Below are 15893 nucleotides of genomic sequence, written 5' to 3' on the forward strand. Positions count from 1 at the left end.
TTTCCCGGTTTTCCGTAGAACAATACAACCCCCACTAGGTCCTCTGTCATCCTTCTCGGATCAGTATTCTCCCAATTTTTGTTCATTTATTATTGGCTAGAGACAGAGAGAAATTGGGAAAGGAGGGGCAGACTGGGAGAGAGAGACACACACACACCTGCAGCCCTGTTTCACCACTCGTGAAGCTTTCCCCCTGCTGGTGGGGTCCAGGGGCTCGAACCCAGGTCCTTGCGCACGGTAATGGTGTGCGCTCAAGGAGGTGCGCCACCACCCGGCCCTTCTCTCTCCCTATCTCCCCCCCCCCCCGTGTTCCCTTTGTCTCTAGCCAATAATAAATAAATAAAAAGATTTAAAAGTAAGATGATTCCTGGCACACTCGGGCCCTGCAGCTTGTTTCTCAAACAGCTGTGTTGAGGTGCTGCTGAGAGGCAGTGAGCGTGGAACGGGCATGTCTTGCTTCACATCCACACTCCTGGGCCCAGGTGGCCTGAGCAGTGGGCAGTGCCCGACGGCCCCTGCTTTGTGACAGCGGCCACAGGTCATAGAGGCCCGGCCGGGCAGGAGGGGCTTCCCCTCTGGGATGCCCTGGCCCGCAGGACCGTTTTGCTTGATGGTGGTGGACGGGCGAGGATGGAGTTCCTGGGGACCACGCAGACGGCCAGTTACTGTGTCCCCAAGGAGACATGCTGCCTGAGCGTGCTGCCCCCGGCCTTGCCGGCCCCGGCCACCCGCGAGTGCTGCCAGCCCTTCTCGCTGCCCGGCTGCCGCCTGCCCAGCTCCTGGCGGCCCAGCCTGCTGTGCCGGGTGCCCGGGGCTCAGACCTGCCCGGCGCCCGCCCAGTGCCGCAGCTCCCTGCGGCCGCCCACGGTGCTGCCCGCCCTGCGCACCAAGCTCTTCTGCCGCTACAGCCCGCGAGACTGGGAGCGTGCCAGCCAGCGGCAGGTGAGGGGCGCCGAGGCCTCCCGGCTGTGGGCCGGCCGGCTGCTGGGCGACACGGCCCGCCTCATGCAGGACAAGGACCAGCTGACCCGCCAGATGCAGGAGGGCTCCAGCCGGAACCTGGGCCAGAGGCTGGCGGACATCGGCTTCTGGAAGGCCGAGCTGGGCTACGAGCTGGAACGGCTGCTCAAGGAGAACCTGGGCCTGGACGGGCTCCGGCAGCGGCTGGAGTGTGCGGCCGCCGAGCTGGACTGCCCGCTGCAGGTGGGCCCACCCCAGGGAGCCCTCAGCAGCCCCCTCCCGCCTTCTCTTCGTCCTCCCTCATGCCTCCTCCTTCCCTCTCTCCCTCCTCCTCCTCCTTCCTTCTCTGCTCCTCTATCATTCTCTTCCTCCTCTCTCTCTTTGTAAAGTTGTAGTTATTATTATTGTAGTTATTGTTGATGTCGTCGTTGTTGGACAGGACAGAGAGAAGTGGAGAAGTGGAGAGAGGAGGGGAAGACAGAGAGGGGAGAGAAAGACAGACACCTGCAGACCTGCTTCACCGCCTGGGAAGCGACTCCCCTGCAGCTGGGGAGCCGGGGTTCGAATCGGGATCCTTACGCCGGTCCTTGCGCTTTGCGCCACCTGCGCCTAACCCGCTGCGCTACCGCCTGACTCTCTCTCTCTCTCTTTTCCAAATATGGGACTGTATGCATTTATAATGAATTATTGTTCAATATATGCTATTATTGCTTCCCAGAGCCCTGCTCAGCTCTGGCTGATGGTGGTGCTAGGGACTGAACCTGGGACCTCAGAGCCTCAGGCAGGAGAGTCTTTTGCAGAACCATGATGCTGTCTCTTTGGCCCATTATTGTTCCCTGTCTTGGGACCTTGCTTATGTGTGATTTCACCACTCCAAGCCAGTTTTTCATGGAACACGAGACAGAAAGGCAGAGAAGGAGAGACACCACAGCCCTGGGCTCCCCCCACCCCCGTGCCTTGGTCTCTCCCCTGTGACGCCGGGGCTCCAGCCTGGGCTGCACACCTGGCAAGGTAATTTCTCTGCTTTGTGACATCACATGCCAGCGGCCCCATCACCGTTCTTCCTGGTGGTCTGTGGCAGGATGCCCCCCGGCCCCCAGCAGCCTTCCCCCAGTCTTCCCTTCCACTCTGCTCACAATCCCCATGAGGCCCCCTCAGGGGCAAGGCTGGCCGTCAGGGCCTTGGTCTGTCGCCTCCAGGCTTATGCTGGGGCTCAGTGCCAGTACTAAGAATCCAGCAGCCAGTTTTTTCTTTTTCTTTTATTTGACAGAGAGACATGGTGTGTGTGGGGGGCAAGCAGTGGCACACCTGGTTAACTGCACACACTACAGGGCACAAGGACCCAGGTTCAAGGCCCTAGTCCCCACCAGCAGGGGGAAAGCTTCACGAGTGGTGAAGCAGGGCTGCAGGTGTCTTTCTCTCTCCCTGTGTATCTTCTTCTCCCCTCTCAATTTCTCTTTCTATCCAATAAATAAATTAATGAAATAAATTTTTTAAAGAAAGAAATTGAGAGGGGAGGGCAACATAGGGAGAGAAAGAGAGACACCTGCTGACCTGCTTCATTGCTCATGAAGCTTCCCCCTGCAGGTGGGGAGTGGAGGCTCGAACCCAGGTCCTTGTGCGTGATAGATATTGTGGCCCCTAACCAGCTGCACCACCACCCGGCCCCCTTTGCCTGTCTTTGTGGGTGATTTTGCCGACAGTGCTCTGAGGGCATTCCCCTGTGCAGACGCCATGCCCGGGTGCACAGGCCCGTGAGAGACGCCACGTCCCCCCATCTGCCCACCTGCGGATGAGGAGGCAGAGGGTCATGGCGGGCCCCTTGCCTGGGCCCAGTCACAGCAGCTGAGTCTGGGTTTGAACCCAGTGCTGTAATGGTCCTTCCAGGCTGCCATGGAGCTCAGGTGTAAACATCACGGAGCAGACGGGCTCCCCACAAGTCGAGCCGTCCCACCCACGGGGAACCCGCAGGGGTCCCTCAGTTCCTCGGAGCACTGGGCTCCCCAGCAGGCCCAGGCACCGGCTCCACGGCCTCTGTCCTGGGCAAGTCACCAGCGAGGAAAGTGGAGGAGCAGAGCTGAGGAGATACCTGGACACTGTGCGTGTGGAAGGCACTGGGGGCTGGGGCCGGGCTGCGGCGCACCTGCTGGAGGGCACGCTACCATGCGCGAGGCCCCAGGTTCAAGCCCCCGGTCCCCACCTGCATGGGGGAAGCTTCACGAGAGGTGGAGCAGGGCTGCGGGTGTCTCTCTGTCTCTCTCCCTCTCTATCTCCCCTCCTCTCTCAATTTCTCTCTGTTTCTCTCTAATAATAAATAGAGATAAATGTTTTTGAAATAATGCACTTGGGGTGTCAGAGCAGACGCTCCACACAAGCCGTCAGCAGTGACTGTAGTAGCCAGTTTACGTGCAATTTCTGTTAAGAGGGAGGACATGGCCGTGTCCCCATGGCCACTATTGTCACGCCGAGTCTCTGAGGACAGGGGTAGAGTGCTCACCTCAGGCCAGAGCCGGGGCAGGGGCAGGGGCAGGGCAGGGGCAGGGCCAGGGGCAAGGGCAGGGGCAGGGCCAGGGGCAAGGGCAGGGCAGGGCAGGGGCAGGGGCAGGGGCAGGGCAGGGCCAGGGGCAAGGGCAGGGGCAGGGGCAGGGGCGGGGCAGGGGCAGGGGCAGGGCAGGGGCAGGGGCAGGGCAGGGGCAGGGCAGGGGCAGGGGCAAGGACAGGGCAGGGCCAGGGGCAAGGGCAGGGCAGGGGCAAGGACAGGGCAGGGGCAGGGGCAGGGGCAGGGGCAGGGCAGGGGCAGGGTAGGGTCAGGGGCAGGGGCAGGGCAGGGGCAGGGCAGGGCCAGGGGCAAGGGCAGGGCAGGGGCAGGGGCAGGGGCAGGGGCAGGGCAGGGGCAGGGGCAGGGCAGGGCAGGGCAGGGGCAGGGCAGGGGCAGGGGCAGGGGCAGGGGCAGGGCAGGGGCAGGGCAGGGGCAGGGGCAGGGCTTCCAGAAGCATCTCTCCTGCCAACCTCCCTGTGCCCCCGGAGGTGGCTCTGTTCCTTGGCACCTTCCTTCCCCTTGGGGACGTTGGTCAGAAGGGAAGAGCAGTGGCCGCCTGTCTTGAGGGTGGCCAGGGACCCCTCTGGAGATGGGTGGAGCAGGGAGAAGCTCCCCCAGTCCTTTCTAGTACTCCCCCAGTACTCACCTAGTACTCACCTGTATTCACGCAGTACTACCCCAGAATTTCCCCAGTACTCCCCTAGAGCTCCCTCAGTATCCCCCAGTACCCCCAATGCCCCCATTATGCCCCAGTACCCCCAAGTATCCCCCAGTACTCCCCCAGTATTCCCCCAGTACTCCTCCAGTACTTACCCAGAACCCCCAGCACCCCTTAGTATTCCCCCAGTGCCCCCAGTATCCTCCAGTATCCCCCAGTACTCCCCCAGCATTTCCCCAGTACTCACCCAGTATCTCCCAGTACCCCCTAGTATTTCCCCAGTGCCCCCTAGTATTCCCCCAGTACTCATCCAGCATCCCCCAGTATTTCCCCAGTGCTCACCCAGTATCTCCCAGTGCCCCTAGTATTTCTCCAGTGCTCACCCAGTATCTCCCAGTGCCCCTAGTATTTCCCCAGTATTCATACAGCAACCCCCAGTACCCCCTAGTATTTCCCCAGTGTCCCCTAGTATTCCCCCAGTACTCATCCAGCATCCCCCAGTACCCCTTAGTATTTCCCCAGTACTCACCCAGTATCTCCCAGTGCCCCCTAGTATTTCCCCAGTACTCACCCAGTATCTCCCAGTGCCCCCTAGTATTTCCCCAGTACTCACCCAGTATCTCCCAGTGCCCCCTAGTATTTCCCCAGTACTCACCCAGTATCTCCCAGTGCCCCCTAGTATTTCCCCAGTACTCACCCAGTATCTCCCAGTGCCCCCTAGTATTTCCCCAGTACTCACCCAGTATCTCCCAGTGCCCCTAGTATTTCCCCAGTACTCACCCAGTATCTCCCAGTGCCCCCTAGTATTTCCCCAGTACTCACCCAGTATCCCCCAGTACCCCCTAATATTTCCCCAGTACTCACCCAGTATCTCCCAGTGCCCCCTAGTATTTCCCCAGTACTCACCCAGTATCTCCCAGTGCCCCCTAGTATTTCCCCAGTACTCACCCAGTATCTCCCAGTGCCCCCTAGTATTTCCCCAGTACTCACCCAGTATCTCCCAGTGCCCCCTAGTATTTCCCCAGTACTCATCCAGCATCCCCCAGTACCCCCTAATATTTCCCCAGTACTCACCCAGTATCTCCCAGTGCCCCCTAGTATTTCCCCAGTACTCATCCAGCATCCCCCAGTACCCCCTAGTATTTCCCGTGACCCCTAGTATTCCCCCAGTACTCCCCTAGTATCTCCCAGTGCCCCCTAGTATTTCCCCAGTACTCGCCTAGTACCCCCAGTACTCCCCCAGTCTCCAGGCTTCCCATCCCGAGGCCCCCTGTGCCAGGCTGTGTCTCTGCAGAGAGCACAGTGTCCCCTGCCCCACAGGTGGCCCTGGAGTGTCTGTACCAGCGAGAAAAGCGCATTGGGGTGGACCTGGTGCACGACAATGTGGAGAAGAACCTCATCAGGGTGAGGCGCCCACAGGGCCTGGGCAGCCAGGGCAGGGGTGGGGGACTGAGGGCAGGGGTGGGGGACTGAGGGTCTGGGGGTCTGAGGGTCTGGGGGGACTGAGGGTCTGGGGGGACTGAGGGTCTGGGGGGACTGAGGGTCTGAGGGTCTGGGGGGCTGAGGGTCTGGGGTACTGAGGGTCTGGGGGACTGAGGGGCTGAGGGTCTGGGGGGATTGAGGGTCTGGGGGTCTGAGGGTCTGGGGGACTGAGGGTCTGGGGTGAGGAATTGAGGGTCTGGGGGGACTGAGGGACTGAGGGAGACTGAGGGTCTGGGGGGCTGAGGGTCTGGGGGTCTGAGGGTGTGGGGGGACTGAGGGTCTGGGGGGACCGAGGGTCTGAGGGTCTGGGGGGCTGAGGGTCTGGGGTACTGAGGGTCTGGGGGACTGAGGGGCTGAGGGTTTGGGGGGACTGAGGGTCTGGGGGTCTGAGGGTCTGGGGGACTGAGGGTCTGGGGGACTGAGGGTCTGGGGGACTGAGGGTCTGGGGTACTGAGGGTCTGGGGGGACTGAGGGTCTGGGGGACTGAGGGTCTGAGGGTCTGGGGGTCTGAGGGTCTGGGGGGACTGAGGTTCTGGGGGACTGAGGGTCTGGGTGACTGAGGGTCTGGTGGGCTGAGGGTCTGGGGGGCTGAGGGTCTGGGGGGCTGAGGGTCTGGGGGACTGAGGGGCTGAGGGTTTGGGGGGACTGAGGGTCTGGGGGTCTGAGGGTCTGGGGGACTGAGGGTCTGGGGGGACTGAGGGTCTGGGGGACTGAGGGTCTGGGGGACTGAGGGTCTGGGGTGAGGAATTGAGGGTCTGGGGGGACTGAGGGTCTGGGGGGCTGAGGGTCTGGGGTACTGAGGGTCTGGGGGACTGAGGGTCTGGGGGACTGATGGTCTGGGGGGCTGAGGGTCTGGGGGTCTGAGGGTCTGGGGGGACTGAGGGTCTGGGGGGACTGAGGGTCTGAGGGTCTGAGGGTCTGGGGGGGCTGAGGGTCTGGGGGTCTGAGGGTCTGGGGGGACTGAGGGTCTGGGGGACTGAGGGTCTGGGGGGCTGAGGGTCTGGGGGGCTGAGGGTCTGAGGGTCTGGGGGGGCTGAGGGTCTGGGGGACTGAGGGACTGAGGGTCTGGGGGGACTGAGGGTCTGGGGGGCTGAGGTTCTGGGGGGACTGAGGGTCTGGGGGGACTGAGGGTCTGGGGGACTGAGGGTCTGAGGGTCTGGGGGTCTGAGGGTCTGGGGGGACTGAGGTTCTGGGGGACTGAGGGTCTGGGTGACTGAGGGTCTGGGGGGCTGAGGGTCTGGGGGGCTGAGGGTCTGGGGGGCTGAGGGTCTGGGGGGACTGAGGGTCTGGGGGACTGAGGGTCTGGGGGGACTGAGGGTCTGGGGGACTGAGGGTCTGGGGTACTGAGGGTCTGGGGTGAGGAATTGAGGGTCTGGGGGGACTGAGGGTCTGGGGGGCTGAGGGTCTGGGGGGCTGAGGGTCTGGGGGACTGAGGGTCTGGGGGGAGGAATTGAGGGCCTGGGGGGGATTGAGGGTCTGAGGAGGAGACTGAGGTTCTGGGGGGCTGAGGGTCAGGGGAGGGGGCTGCCCACACAGCAGAAGCCGCACAGGTGGTTGTGAACTGTGAGTCTCAGGTTCATGGTCCTGGGCATCTTTCCCGGCCTCACCTGCTGCTGCTTGCTGAGGTGCCTTGCTGGCAGCCTGTGCCCTGCACACCCGGACACACTGGGGGACCCTGAATCCCCGCCACCACCCACCCCTGGCACTCCCACGTGGCACTCCCAGGAAGCCTGGCGCTCTGCCCGCCGAGCCACCTCTGGGGACGCCTGTGGCCCGGGGACCGTGGCGTGAAGGCCGGGCTGGCCCCTCGCCCACGCCTCCCCTGACACTGCCCACCCTCAGAGAAGCAGCAGTCGGCCAGAACCCACCCCAGCCCGAGCCCCTTTCTCTCCACCCCGCCCAGGAGGTGGACTTGCTGAAGTGCTGTCAGGACCAGATGCGGCAGCTGGCGCAGAGGCTCGCTGCACAGATGCGGTAAGAGGAGCGGCTGCCCTCCTGGGGTGTCTCGGCCCCAGGTCTGAGGTCGCCGTCCGCACCCGTCTCTGCTGGCCGGCGGTGCGCCGGTTGGGCGTCGGACAGTCTGGCCGGCCTGCCGTGGCTGGTGTCGCTGAGGAAGGGAGACGCTGCCAAAGAGGCTTCTGACAGAGTGGAGGCCACGCTTGGGCTTCTTGATGGCGGCGGCAGGAGGGTCTCGCCCTTGTCAGGGCCTCCAGGCGGCTGGGCCGGCAGGGCAGGGACTCTGGGACTCTGGGCCCTATTCTCCACCGAGCCCACAGGGATCGTGTCAGAGGCTCTACAGGAAAGTCCTGCCCTTTGCTCAGGGCCGGGCGTCTGCTGGACTGGAGGAGTCAGGGGGCCCTGGCTGCTGGGTGAGGGGAGCAAGGAGCCATTGAGCTGGAGAGACAGCTGAGAAGCTGTGAGGGGCGGGGTCCCTCCCGGGAGCCCCGGGACCCGGCCCTGCCCTCCCTGTGACCTTGGGCCTGGGGCCCAGAGTCAGTATGCAGCTAGGGACATGGAGCCCACCCCACTTCCCAGGGATAACCGCGATGCCCAGCAATCTCTGGAGAGGGACCTCGAGGACAAGAGCACGGCCCAGTTCATTGATGAGAAGTGCTTCAACCTGAGGAACACGTCGGACTGCATCAGCTTCTTCTGCGGCGTGGAGAAAGTGGACGGCACGTGAGTGTGCCCCGGCTCCCGTGCCGTGTGGGGGGAGGCTCCTGGGTCTGCTCCTGCAGGGGCAAGGTGGCATGGCTGGGGACCATGGCTGCAAGCTGCAGAATCACAGCCAGCTGACAGACGGAATTCCTCCCAGGCGAGCAGGAACCCCACACCAGGAGCTGGAATGGCAGAGCTGCCCCCACTCCCCACCTGCAGGGGGAAGCTTCGTAAACAGTGGGCAGGGCTTTGGTGTCTCTCTCTCTCCCATCTCCCCCACCCCTCTCGATTTCTGCCTGTGGCCAAAATAAAGAATGAAACATTAAAAAAAGATTCAGAGCACTGAGCGGGAGAGGCTGCCCCAGGCTACGCCCATGCCTGGCCCCGCACGCACGGCTTCCTTTGCTACAGTGCTCCGAGGAGAGGGGAGGGGAGGGGAGAGGAGAGGGGCCGCCGCCTCCCACAGCCTGCGTCACCCGTGCTTCCCCTCGCAGGGTCTCGGTGCCCGAGACGTGGGCCAAGTTCAGCAATGACAACATCAGGCACTCGCAGAACATGCGGGCCGACTCCATCCGGCTGCGTGAGGAGGCCGAGAACCTCTCTGAGACGCTGTCGGACCAGATGTGGAAGCAGTTCACCAACACCAACCTGGCCTTCAGCGCCCGCATTGCCGAGGTGATGGACGTGAAGAACAAGCTGCAGACGGAGCTGGCCAAGGTAGCCCGCGAGGTCGCCATCTGGCCTCCCAGCCGGGGCTGGCCCCGTGGTCCCTGTGCGCTCACCCACCCTGCCGCACACGGGGCGAGGGGACCCCAGCACCCGGGATGGTGGCCCAGAGGAGCCCCTCCTCTGGCCCTTCATCCCTGTCCGGAGGGCCAGGGGACCGAGCAAGACCAGCAAGTGGGATGCAGGTGTGGGAGCCCAGGAGACAGGTCTGCACAGACCAGGCCCTTTGCACTCACTCCGGTTCTGAACTGCACCCTCTCAACCGGCAGCAGCGCCAGGACTCCCTGTGCGAAGGGGGTGGGGTGCTCTTTGAACTGGGGTGGACAGGAGGGCCGCTTCATCCGCCACCCCTGGGGGAGCCCTGTCTGCATGTCCAGCTGCTCTGCCCAGCACTGAGCATGAAGAGAGGAGCCGCAGAGCAGCCCTGGGTCCCCGTCCTCGGCGGACGCGTGTTCCAAAGAGCACTGGTGGCCGTGCAGTCTTGGGATGACGTCCGGCTGGAGCAGGTGTGGGCAGGCTGGGTACCCGCCTTGAACCTGCCTTGCAGGGCAGCTGCACCCACGGTGTTGGCTACATACGTAGCAGCGCTCACGCGTCTGTCTGCACTGCACGGTGTGAACACTGTTCCTCTTACCTAATAGATACTGAAGGTAGCTGGGGCAGGGGTCCTGAACATTTATTTTATTTCACATTGAGTTTCACATCGGGGGGAGAGAGAGAGAGAGAGAGAGAGAGAGAGGCTAGAACACGCAACGAACGTGCAGGGGTTAAACCAAGAGCTGACACTCAGGTCCCAGGTTGCAGCCGAGCTGTCTCCCCAGCCCCCAAGCAGGGCGTAATGGGGACCTCAGAGGAGACATCCACCTGCCGCTCAGCTGCCCTCCGGGAGGCAGGTCAGACAGACATCTCCCGGAGGGGACTGTGAGGCTGTGGTGGGTGTCTCGAAGGCGAGCTGGGGATGTCCTGGAGACCCCAGGGTGGAGCAGAGGGCATGACAGTGACAGCCAGGGTAGTGGGGAGGAGCTGGCCCAAAGGCACGTGCCAGGGCTGCCTCTGGAATGAGATGGGAGGGCGGTGAGCTCAGTCAGGGGTCTCTGGGCTCGCTTGGCAGGTCTTGACCTCTTTTCTGAAAATAGTGGGGAGTCCTGATGGCTGACAATGGAAGGTGCTGCATCTCCTTCCCTTGTGGGTGGAGAAGGGTTGCAGAGGCTGAGTGGATACAAGGGAGAGGACTAGCCCCTGCACAGGGCGGTGGCACAGTCAGCTGGCACTGCAGTCTATCTTCCCCACACACACCCCGGTTAGTCCCCTGCCCCGGGGCAAAGCTCACAGCCTGGTTCTGTACAGTTCTGGCTGCAGGTCCACATAGCTATAGACAATGTGTGCACAAGGGCTGTGTTCCAATAAAACTTTACCAGGAGCCGGGCGGTGGTGCAGCGGGTTAAGCACACGTGGCACGAAGCGCAAGGACCGGCGTGAGGATCCCGGTTCGAGCCCCCGGCTCCCCACCTGCAGGGGAGTCGCTTCACAGGTGGTGAAGCAGGTTTGCAGGTGTCTGTCTTTCTCTCCCCCTCTCTGTCTTCCCCTCCTCTCTCCATTTCTCTCTGTCCTATCCAACAACAATGACAGCAATAACAACAACAATAACAATGACGACGATAAACAACAAGGGCAACAACAGGAAAAAAAAAACTATAACACCAGGCAGGGGCCAGCTTTGCCCACAGCCTGTAGCTGCTGATGGCCATCTTAGCCCTTGCTCTGTTTACCTCAGAGCGTGCGCTTAGAAGCACAGACAGGGCCTGAGTAAGAATCATGGCTCCACTGTCTCTGTAGGTGCCTCCCTGTCCTCCTCTGTAGGGTGGCTCCAGCCTCAGGATGACCCAGGCAGAGTGGGTGAGCACAGGGCAGTGTGTGGCACTCAGCATGTGCTGCGTCCACAGCCGGGATCTTACCTGTTCACACAGCTGCTCCCATGCCTGCCTGGTCTCTGGGCTGCCAGGCTGGAGTGCAGAGGTGGGGGTGTGGGGTTTCCTTCAATGTGTGTTTCATGTAGCCCCACAAGGACAGTTCTTGGCACATGGACTGTGGCAGGGTGGTGATAGGCAGCTCCTAGGCTGGTCTTGGTTTTGGTAGCCGTTGGCTGTTCTTGGTCTTGGTGGCCATTAGCTGGTCTTGGTCTTGGTGGCTGTTGGTTGGTCTTGTTAGCCATCGGCTGCTCTTGGTCTTGGTTGGTGGCTGTTGGCTGTTCTTGGTCTTGGTTGGTGGCCGTTGGCTATTCTTGGTCTTGGTGGCTATTATCTGGTCTTGGTCTTGGTGGCCACTGGCTGGCTTGCTCTTGTTGGCTGTTGGTTGGTCCTGGTAGCCATTGGCTGTTCTTGGTCTTGGTTGGTGGCCAGCCATTGGCTGTTCTTGGTCTTGGTGGCCATTAGCTGGTCTTGGTCTTGATGGCTGTTGGTTGGTCTTGGTAGCCACTGGCTGTTCTTGGTCTTGGTGGCCATTAGCTGGTCTTGGTCTTGATGGCTGTTGGTTGGTCTTGGTAGCCACTGGCTGTTCTTGGTCTTGGTTGGTGGCCGTTGGCTGTTCTTGGTCTTGGTGTCCATTGGCTGTTCTTGGCCTTGGTGGCCACTGGCTGGCTTGCTCTTGGTGGTTGTTGGTTGGTCCTGGTAGCCATTGGCTGTTCTTGGTCTTGGTTGGTGGCTGTTGGCTGTTCTTGTTCTTGGTGGCCATTGGCTGGTATTGGTTTTGGTGGCCATTGGCTGTCCTTGGTCTTGGTGGCCATTGGCTGTCCTTGGTCTTGGTGGCCATTGGCTGTTCTTGGTCTTGGTGGCCATTGGCTGGTCTTGGTCTTGGTGGCTGTTGGTTCGTCTTGGTGGCCAGCTTCTCTCCTGCAAAAGTGGGTAAGAACTCCTGCTTTTGTGTCACACAGTGAGGAGATGGTACGCAGTGTGAGGTCCTTACACTGATACCTAGGGATTCAGAACAGCCCCTTTGATGTCAACAGTGCAGGGGAGAAGGTCTTGGGATGTGTGTGTGGGTGGGGAGGGCAAACTGCCTATCTCCCAGATTTCTCCAGGGAAGTTCTGAGTCACTGCTAACCGCCTCACTGCTTCTCCTCAGAGAATTTTTTGCAGCCACGTGGATTATTATTTTTAGTCATTATTTAATCACCAGCTGCTTTGCAAATAAGCCAGCACACCCGTTCAAACCCCCGGCCCTCCCCGCCCCAGCCCTGCCTGAGCAAGGGCTAGTCTTCAGGTGGGGACTGTGCTCACGTGGTGTCTAAGCTAATAAAAGGAGCTGATGTCATGAAGATAAATATATAGCAACCACTTCACCTTTCAGTAGTTGGCTTCAGCTGCCAGCTGTGGACGGTGTCGCGTGCTAAACGTGGAGCTCATCCCACTCCCCTTGGCAAGAAGATTCCAAGCCCCCATCCTGGTGGGTGCTGCCCCAGGGGTCTGAGGCACACACCCTGGACGCAGGCCTGTGTGGGCTCCCCCCACCCCATGCAGACTTTGGCCTGGGGGCTGTAGACAGCTGGAGTTAAGCAGAGTGAAGAGGAAGCATTTCGCCCAGGCTGTGGTGGGCTTGGGGTTCAGTTCCTGGCAGCACAGGGCCAGTGGTGCTCTGGTCGTCATCATAAAATACACAAATCTTATTTAAAGGAAAGAAATCTGGGACCAGGTGGTGGCACACCGGTACAGCTCACAAGTCATCCTGTGTCAGGACCCAGGTTCAAGCGCCCAGTTCCCACCTGCAGGGGGGAAGCTTCATGGGTGATGGAGCAGGGCTGCGGGGTCTCTTTTCATCCTCTCCCTAGTTCCCTCCTTCCTCTCAATTTCTCTCCATCTCTACTGATGGATAAATAATGAAGAGGAGGAGGAGAAATCTTATTTCACAGATGAATAAACCAGGGCTTAGAAAGATTCATCTGTGTGACCTCGAGCTGAGGGTAGGAGCTGGGGGCAGGCCTGGGAGGACAGGGAAGTCTTGTTTTTTCCTAACTGGAGGCCATGAAAGGCCTTGGGGAAGCTGACTAGAGAGAGAGTAGGACCCCCACGACCCCCTTCCTGCTGTCTCGACCGTGAACTACCTGCTGACAGGCTCTGTGCAGTGAGTCTGGGGGCGCCGTGGCTGTGGGGAGGCTCTCTGACTGCAGGAGGCACAGAGAGGCTCAGGAAGCTGCCCAGGCCAGAGCCGGTGGCACCGAGGGCTCAGCCAGGTGAAGGCTCCAAGTAGAGCAGGGGTGGGGGTGAGAGGGGCCCAGACTCCCTCCCTCAGACCTTCCTGGGAGCACGGAGCTGGGCCGGAGTGGGCTGAGCCCGAGGGCGCCAGCTCTTCCCCTGGGGTGATCCCCTGCGCCAACTCCCAGCACCCTCACCGGGCCTCCCCGTGAGCCAGGCCGCAGCCAGCCCAGGCAGGCCTCTACCCCACGCCCCTCAGCTTTGCGTGGGGGCAGGAAGGTCCCTGCTGCCACATGCTCTCCCTCCCCTCTCTCTCCCGCACCCCACCCAGCAGCTCCTGGTACCACTGCTCTCAGCGCACACCGGCAGGGAGACAGAGATTAGACCCTCCGACCCTGGAAGGGAGCAGAGGGCTTCGGAGCCTGGCCTTGGGGCACACGGCATGGGTGTGCGGAGCCGGGACGGCCGCGCTCAGTCCTCCACACTGTGCTCCGGGCACTGCTGACCACACCCAGTACTGTGTCCCGCACACGGCCCTGAGTCGCCTGGCACTGGGCCCTGCCGGGAGAGGCCTACTCAGCCGCTGAGTCTCGGGGTCTTGTCCAGGGACAGCATGCAGTGTGGGAGCCAGGCCCCTGCTGTGGTTCAGGGGGCACTGAGCCAGCCATTTTGTCCTTTCTTCTAGTTTGTTTACTATTTTTATTATTGTTGTTGGACAGACAGAAATTGAGAGGTGAGAGGATGTATAGAGAGGGAGAGAGAGAGAGGGAGAGAGAGAGACAGAGAGAGAGAGAGGGAGAGAGAGAGAGAGAGAGAGAGGGGCCTGGCAGCTCCATGGGTGTGGATCCGGGCAGGGGTGTTTCCCCTCCGTCGCTCTCCTTTCTCTACGTTAACGACAGAATAAAAGCCTTGGGCCGGGGAGATCCTTGAAGGGCATGTCAAGGCCAGCCCGGCGGGTGGGAAGAGGTCCTGTGTTCCATCCCTGCCGCCACCATCAGGCAGAGCTGAGACTGGGACAGAGGGACAGAGAGACAGAGAGACAGAGAGACAGAGCTCAGGAGCCAGCCTCCGGGGCCGCCCTGCGGGTGCTGGAGGCTCGGGCCTGGGGAGGGGCCTCGGCTGCTGAGGGAAGCCACCCGGCTGAGCCGCCGCCCGTGCCCACCCGCAGACGCTGCAGGAGATCCTGCAGGCAGAGAGCACGCAGCTGCTGCTCCAGCGCTGCATCCTGGCCAAGGAGAGCCCGCTCAAGGTGGCCCAGACGCGGCTGCAGTGCCGCACGCAGCGCCCCGACGTGGAGCTGTGCCGTGACGCCCCACAGTTCCAGTGAGTCCCAGCGCCTGGGGGCCGGGCCGGGGGAGGCGGCCGTGTCTGCCAGGGGGGCCTGCGTCTTCCCCGGCCTCTGCAGCCCAGCCCTGCACCTCAATCCTGCCCCAGCCCCTGCCACCCGCCTGCCCAGCCCTGTCCCTGCCCCTCACCTGCCCCCTGCCCCCCACCTGCTCAGCCCCCCTGCCCCCCCACCTGCCCCCCAGCCCCCATGTCCCCCACCTGCCCCCCTGCCCCCACCTGCTCAGCCCCCCTGCCCCCCCACCTGCCCCCCAGCCCCCATGTCCCCCACCTGCCCCCCTGCCCCCACCTGCCCAGCCCTGTCCTGTCCCCCTGCCCCCCTGCCCCAACATGCCCAGCCCTGCCCCCCAGCTGCCCCCCTGCCCCCACCTGCCCAGCCCTGTCCCCCTGTCCCCCACCTGCCCAGCCCTGCCCCCCACCTGCTCCCCTGACGCCCACCTGCCCAGCCCGGCCCCCTCCCCCTCGTGGCCCAGCCCCCGCCCCCGCCCCTGCAGAGAGCTGACCGTCCCCCCACTCGGTCCGTGGGCGAGGGCAGCCGGCGGCCAGGCCCTTGGTGACATCCGGCCGTCCCCAGCCTGGTGAACGAGGTGCACACCATCGACGACACGCTGCAGACGCTGCGGCTGCGGCTGCGGGAGACGCAGGACACGCTGCAGCTGCTGGGCATGACGCGCTCGCGGCTGGAGCACGAGCTGGCCGTGAAGGCGCGCACGCTGTGCATCGACCGCGACACCTGCATGGCCATGCGCGCCGCCTTCCCCAGCACCCCGCGCCTGCTGGGCTACGTCTAGGCGGCCAATAAAGCCTGGCCACGCCCCCGCGTCCGCTTGGCCTGGGGGCGGGGCCTATCGGGCGGGGCCTCTGTGTGGGCGGGGCCTCCGGGTGGGTGGGGCCTGGGGCGGGGACTCGACTCTGAGGGCAGGACTGGAGGGCGAGCTGAGGGCGGGACCTCTATGTGGGCGGGGCGGGCGGGGTTGGGGGCGTGGCCCTTAGGGGCGGGGCCTGTGGATGGTATCCAGATCTGGATGAGGGCGGGGCCTGGATACCCGGGCCAGAGGCGGGGCCAGTGGGTGGGCCTACTCTAGGCCGCAAGGGCGTGGCGTGGGGGCGGGGCCGCGGGATCGGGGCGGGGCCTATCGCGGGCGGGGCCTCCGTGTGGGCGGGGCCGCGGGTGTGGGTGGGGCCTGGGGCCGGGACTCGCTCCAGCCGGACTGGAGGGCGAACTGAGGGCGGGACCTCTATGTGGGCGGGGCGGGCGGGGTTGGGGGCGTGGCCCTCACGGGGGCGGGGCCTGGGTACCGGGCCAGAGGCGGGGCTAGTGGGTGGGCATACTCTAGGC

At 62.8% G+C, this 15893-nt stretch overlaps 2 protein-coding genes across 2 annotated transcripts; one reads left to right on the forward strand and one right to left on the reverse strand.

The window, feature by feature from the left end:
- Positions 1 to 591: 591 nt before the first annotated feature.
- TEKT5 (tektin 5) lies at positions 592 to 15369 on the forward strand. Its single transcript, XM_060172382.1, has 7 exons — positions 592 to 1203; positions 5478 to 5561; positions 7543 to 7613; positions 8175 to 8318; positions 8792 to 9014; positions 14379 to 14533; positions 15129 to 15369. The coding sequence occupies exons 1-7, from the start codon at positions 631 to 633 to the stop codon at positions 15343 to 15345; spliced, it is 1467 nt and encodes a 488-aa protein (XP_060028365.1). The 5' UTR covers positions 592 to 630; the 3' UTR covers positions 15346 to 15369.
- On the reverse strand, positions 10890 to 15285 carry LOC132533048 (submandibular gland secretory Glx-rich protein CA-like). Its single transcript, XM_060172383.1, has 3 exons — positions 15150 to 15285; positions 12362 to 12780; positions 10890 to 11911 (listed from the first exon to the last, which is right to left on the reverse strand). The coding sequence occupies exon 3, from the start codon at positions 11829 to 11831 to the stop codon at positions 11136 to 11138; it is 696 nt and encodes a 231-aa protein (XP_060028366.1). The 5' UTR covers positions 11832 to 11911; positions 12362 to 12780; positions 15150 to 15285; the 3' UTR covers positions 10890 to 11135.
- Positions 15370 to 15893: the final 524 nt, after the last annotated feature.

Source organism: Erinaceus europaeus, chromosome 15 (genome assembly GCF_950295315.1).
Source record: "Erinaceus europaeus chromosome 15, mEriEur2.1, whole genome shotgun sequence".
Classification (NCBI taxonomy): Eukaryota; Metazoa; Chordata; class Mammalia; order Eulipotyphla; family Erinaceidae; genus Erinaceus; species Erinaceus europaeus.

Bases quoted from the DNA above. Each gene is read 5' to 3' on its own strand.
- TEKT5 (XM_060172382.1), top strand. From the start codon at position 631: ATGGAGTTCCTGGGGACCACGCAGACGGCCAGTTACTGTGTCCCCAAG. The intron at 8,319-8,791 runs GTGAGTGTGCCC...TTCCCCTCGCAG, and splicing joins GTGGAGAAAGTGGACGGCAC to GGTCTCGGTGCCCGAGACGT. The intron at 14,534-15,128 runs GTGAGTCCCAGC...GGCCGTCCCCAG, and splicing joins CGTGACGCCCCACAGTTCCA to CCTGGTGAACGAGGTGCACA.
- LOC132533048 (XM_060172383.1), bottom strand. From the start codon at position 11,831: ATGGCCACCAAGACCAAGGACAGCCAATGGCCACCAAGACCAAGGACA.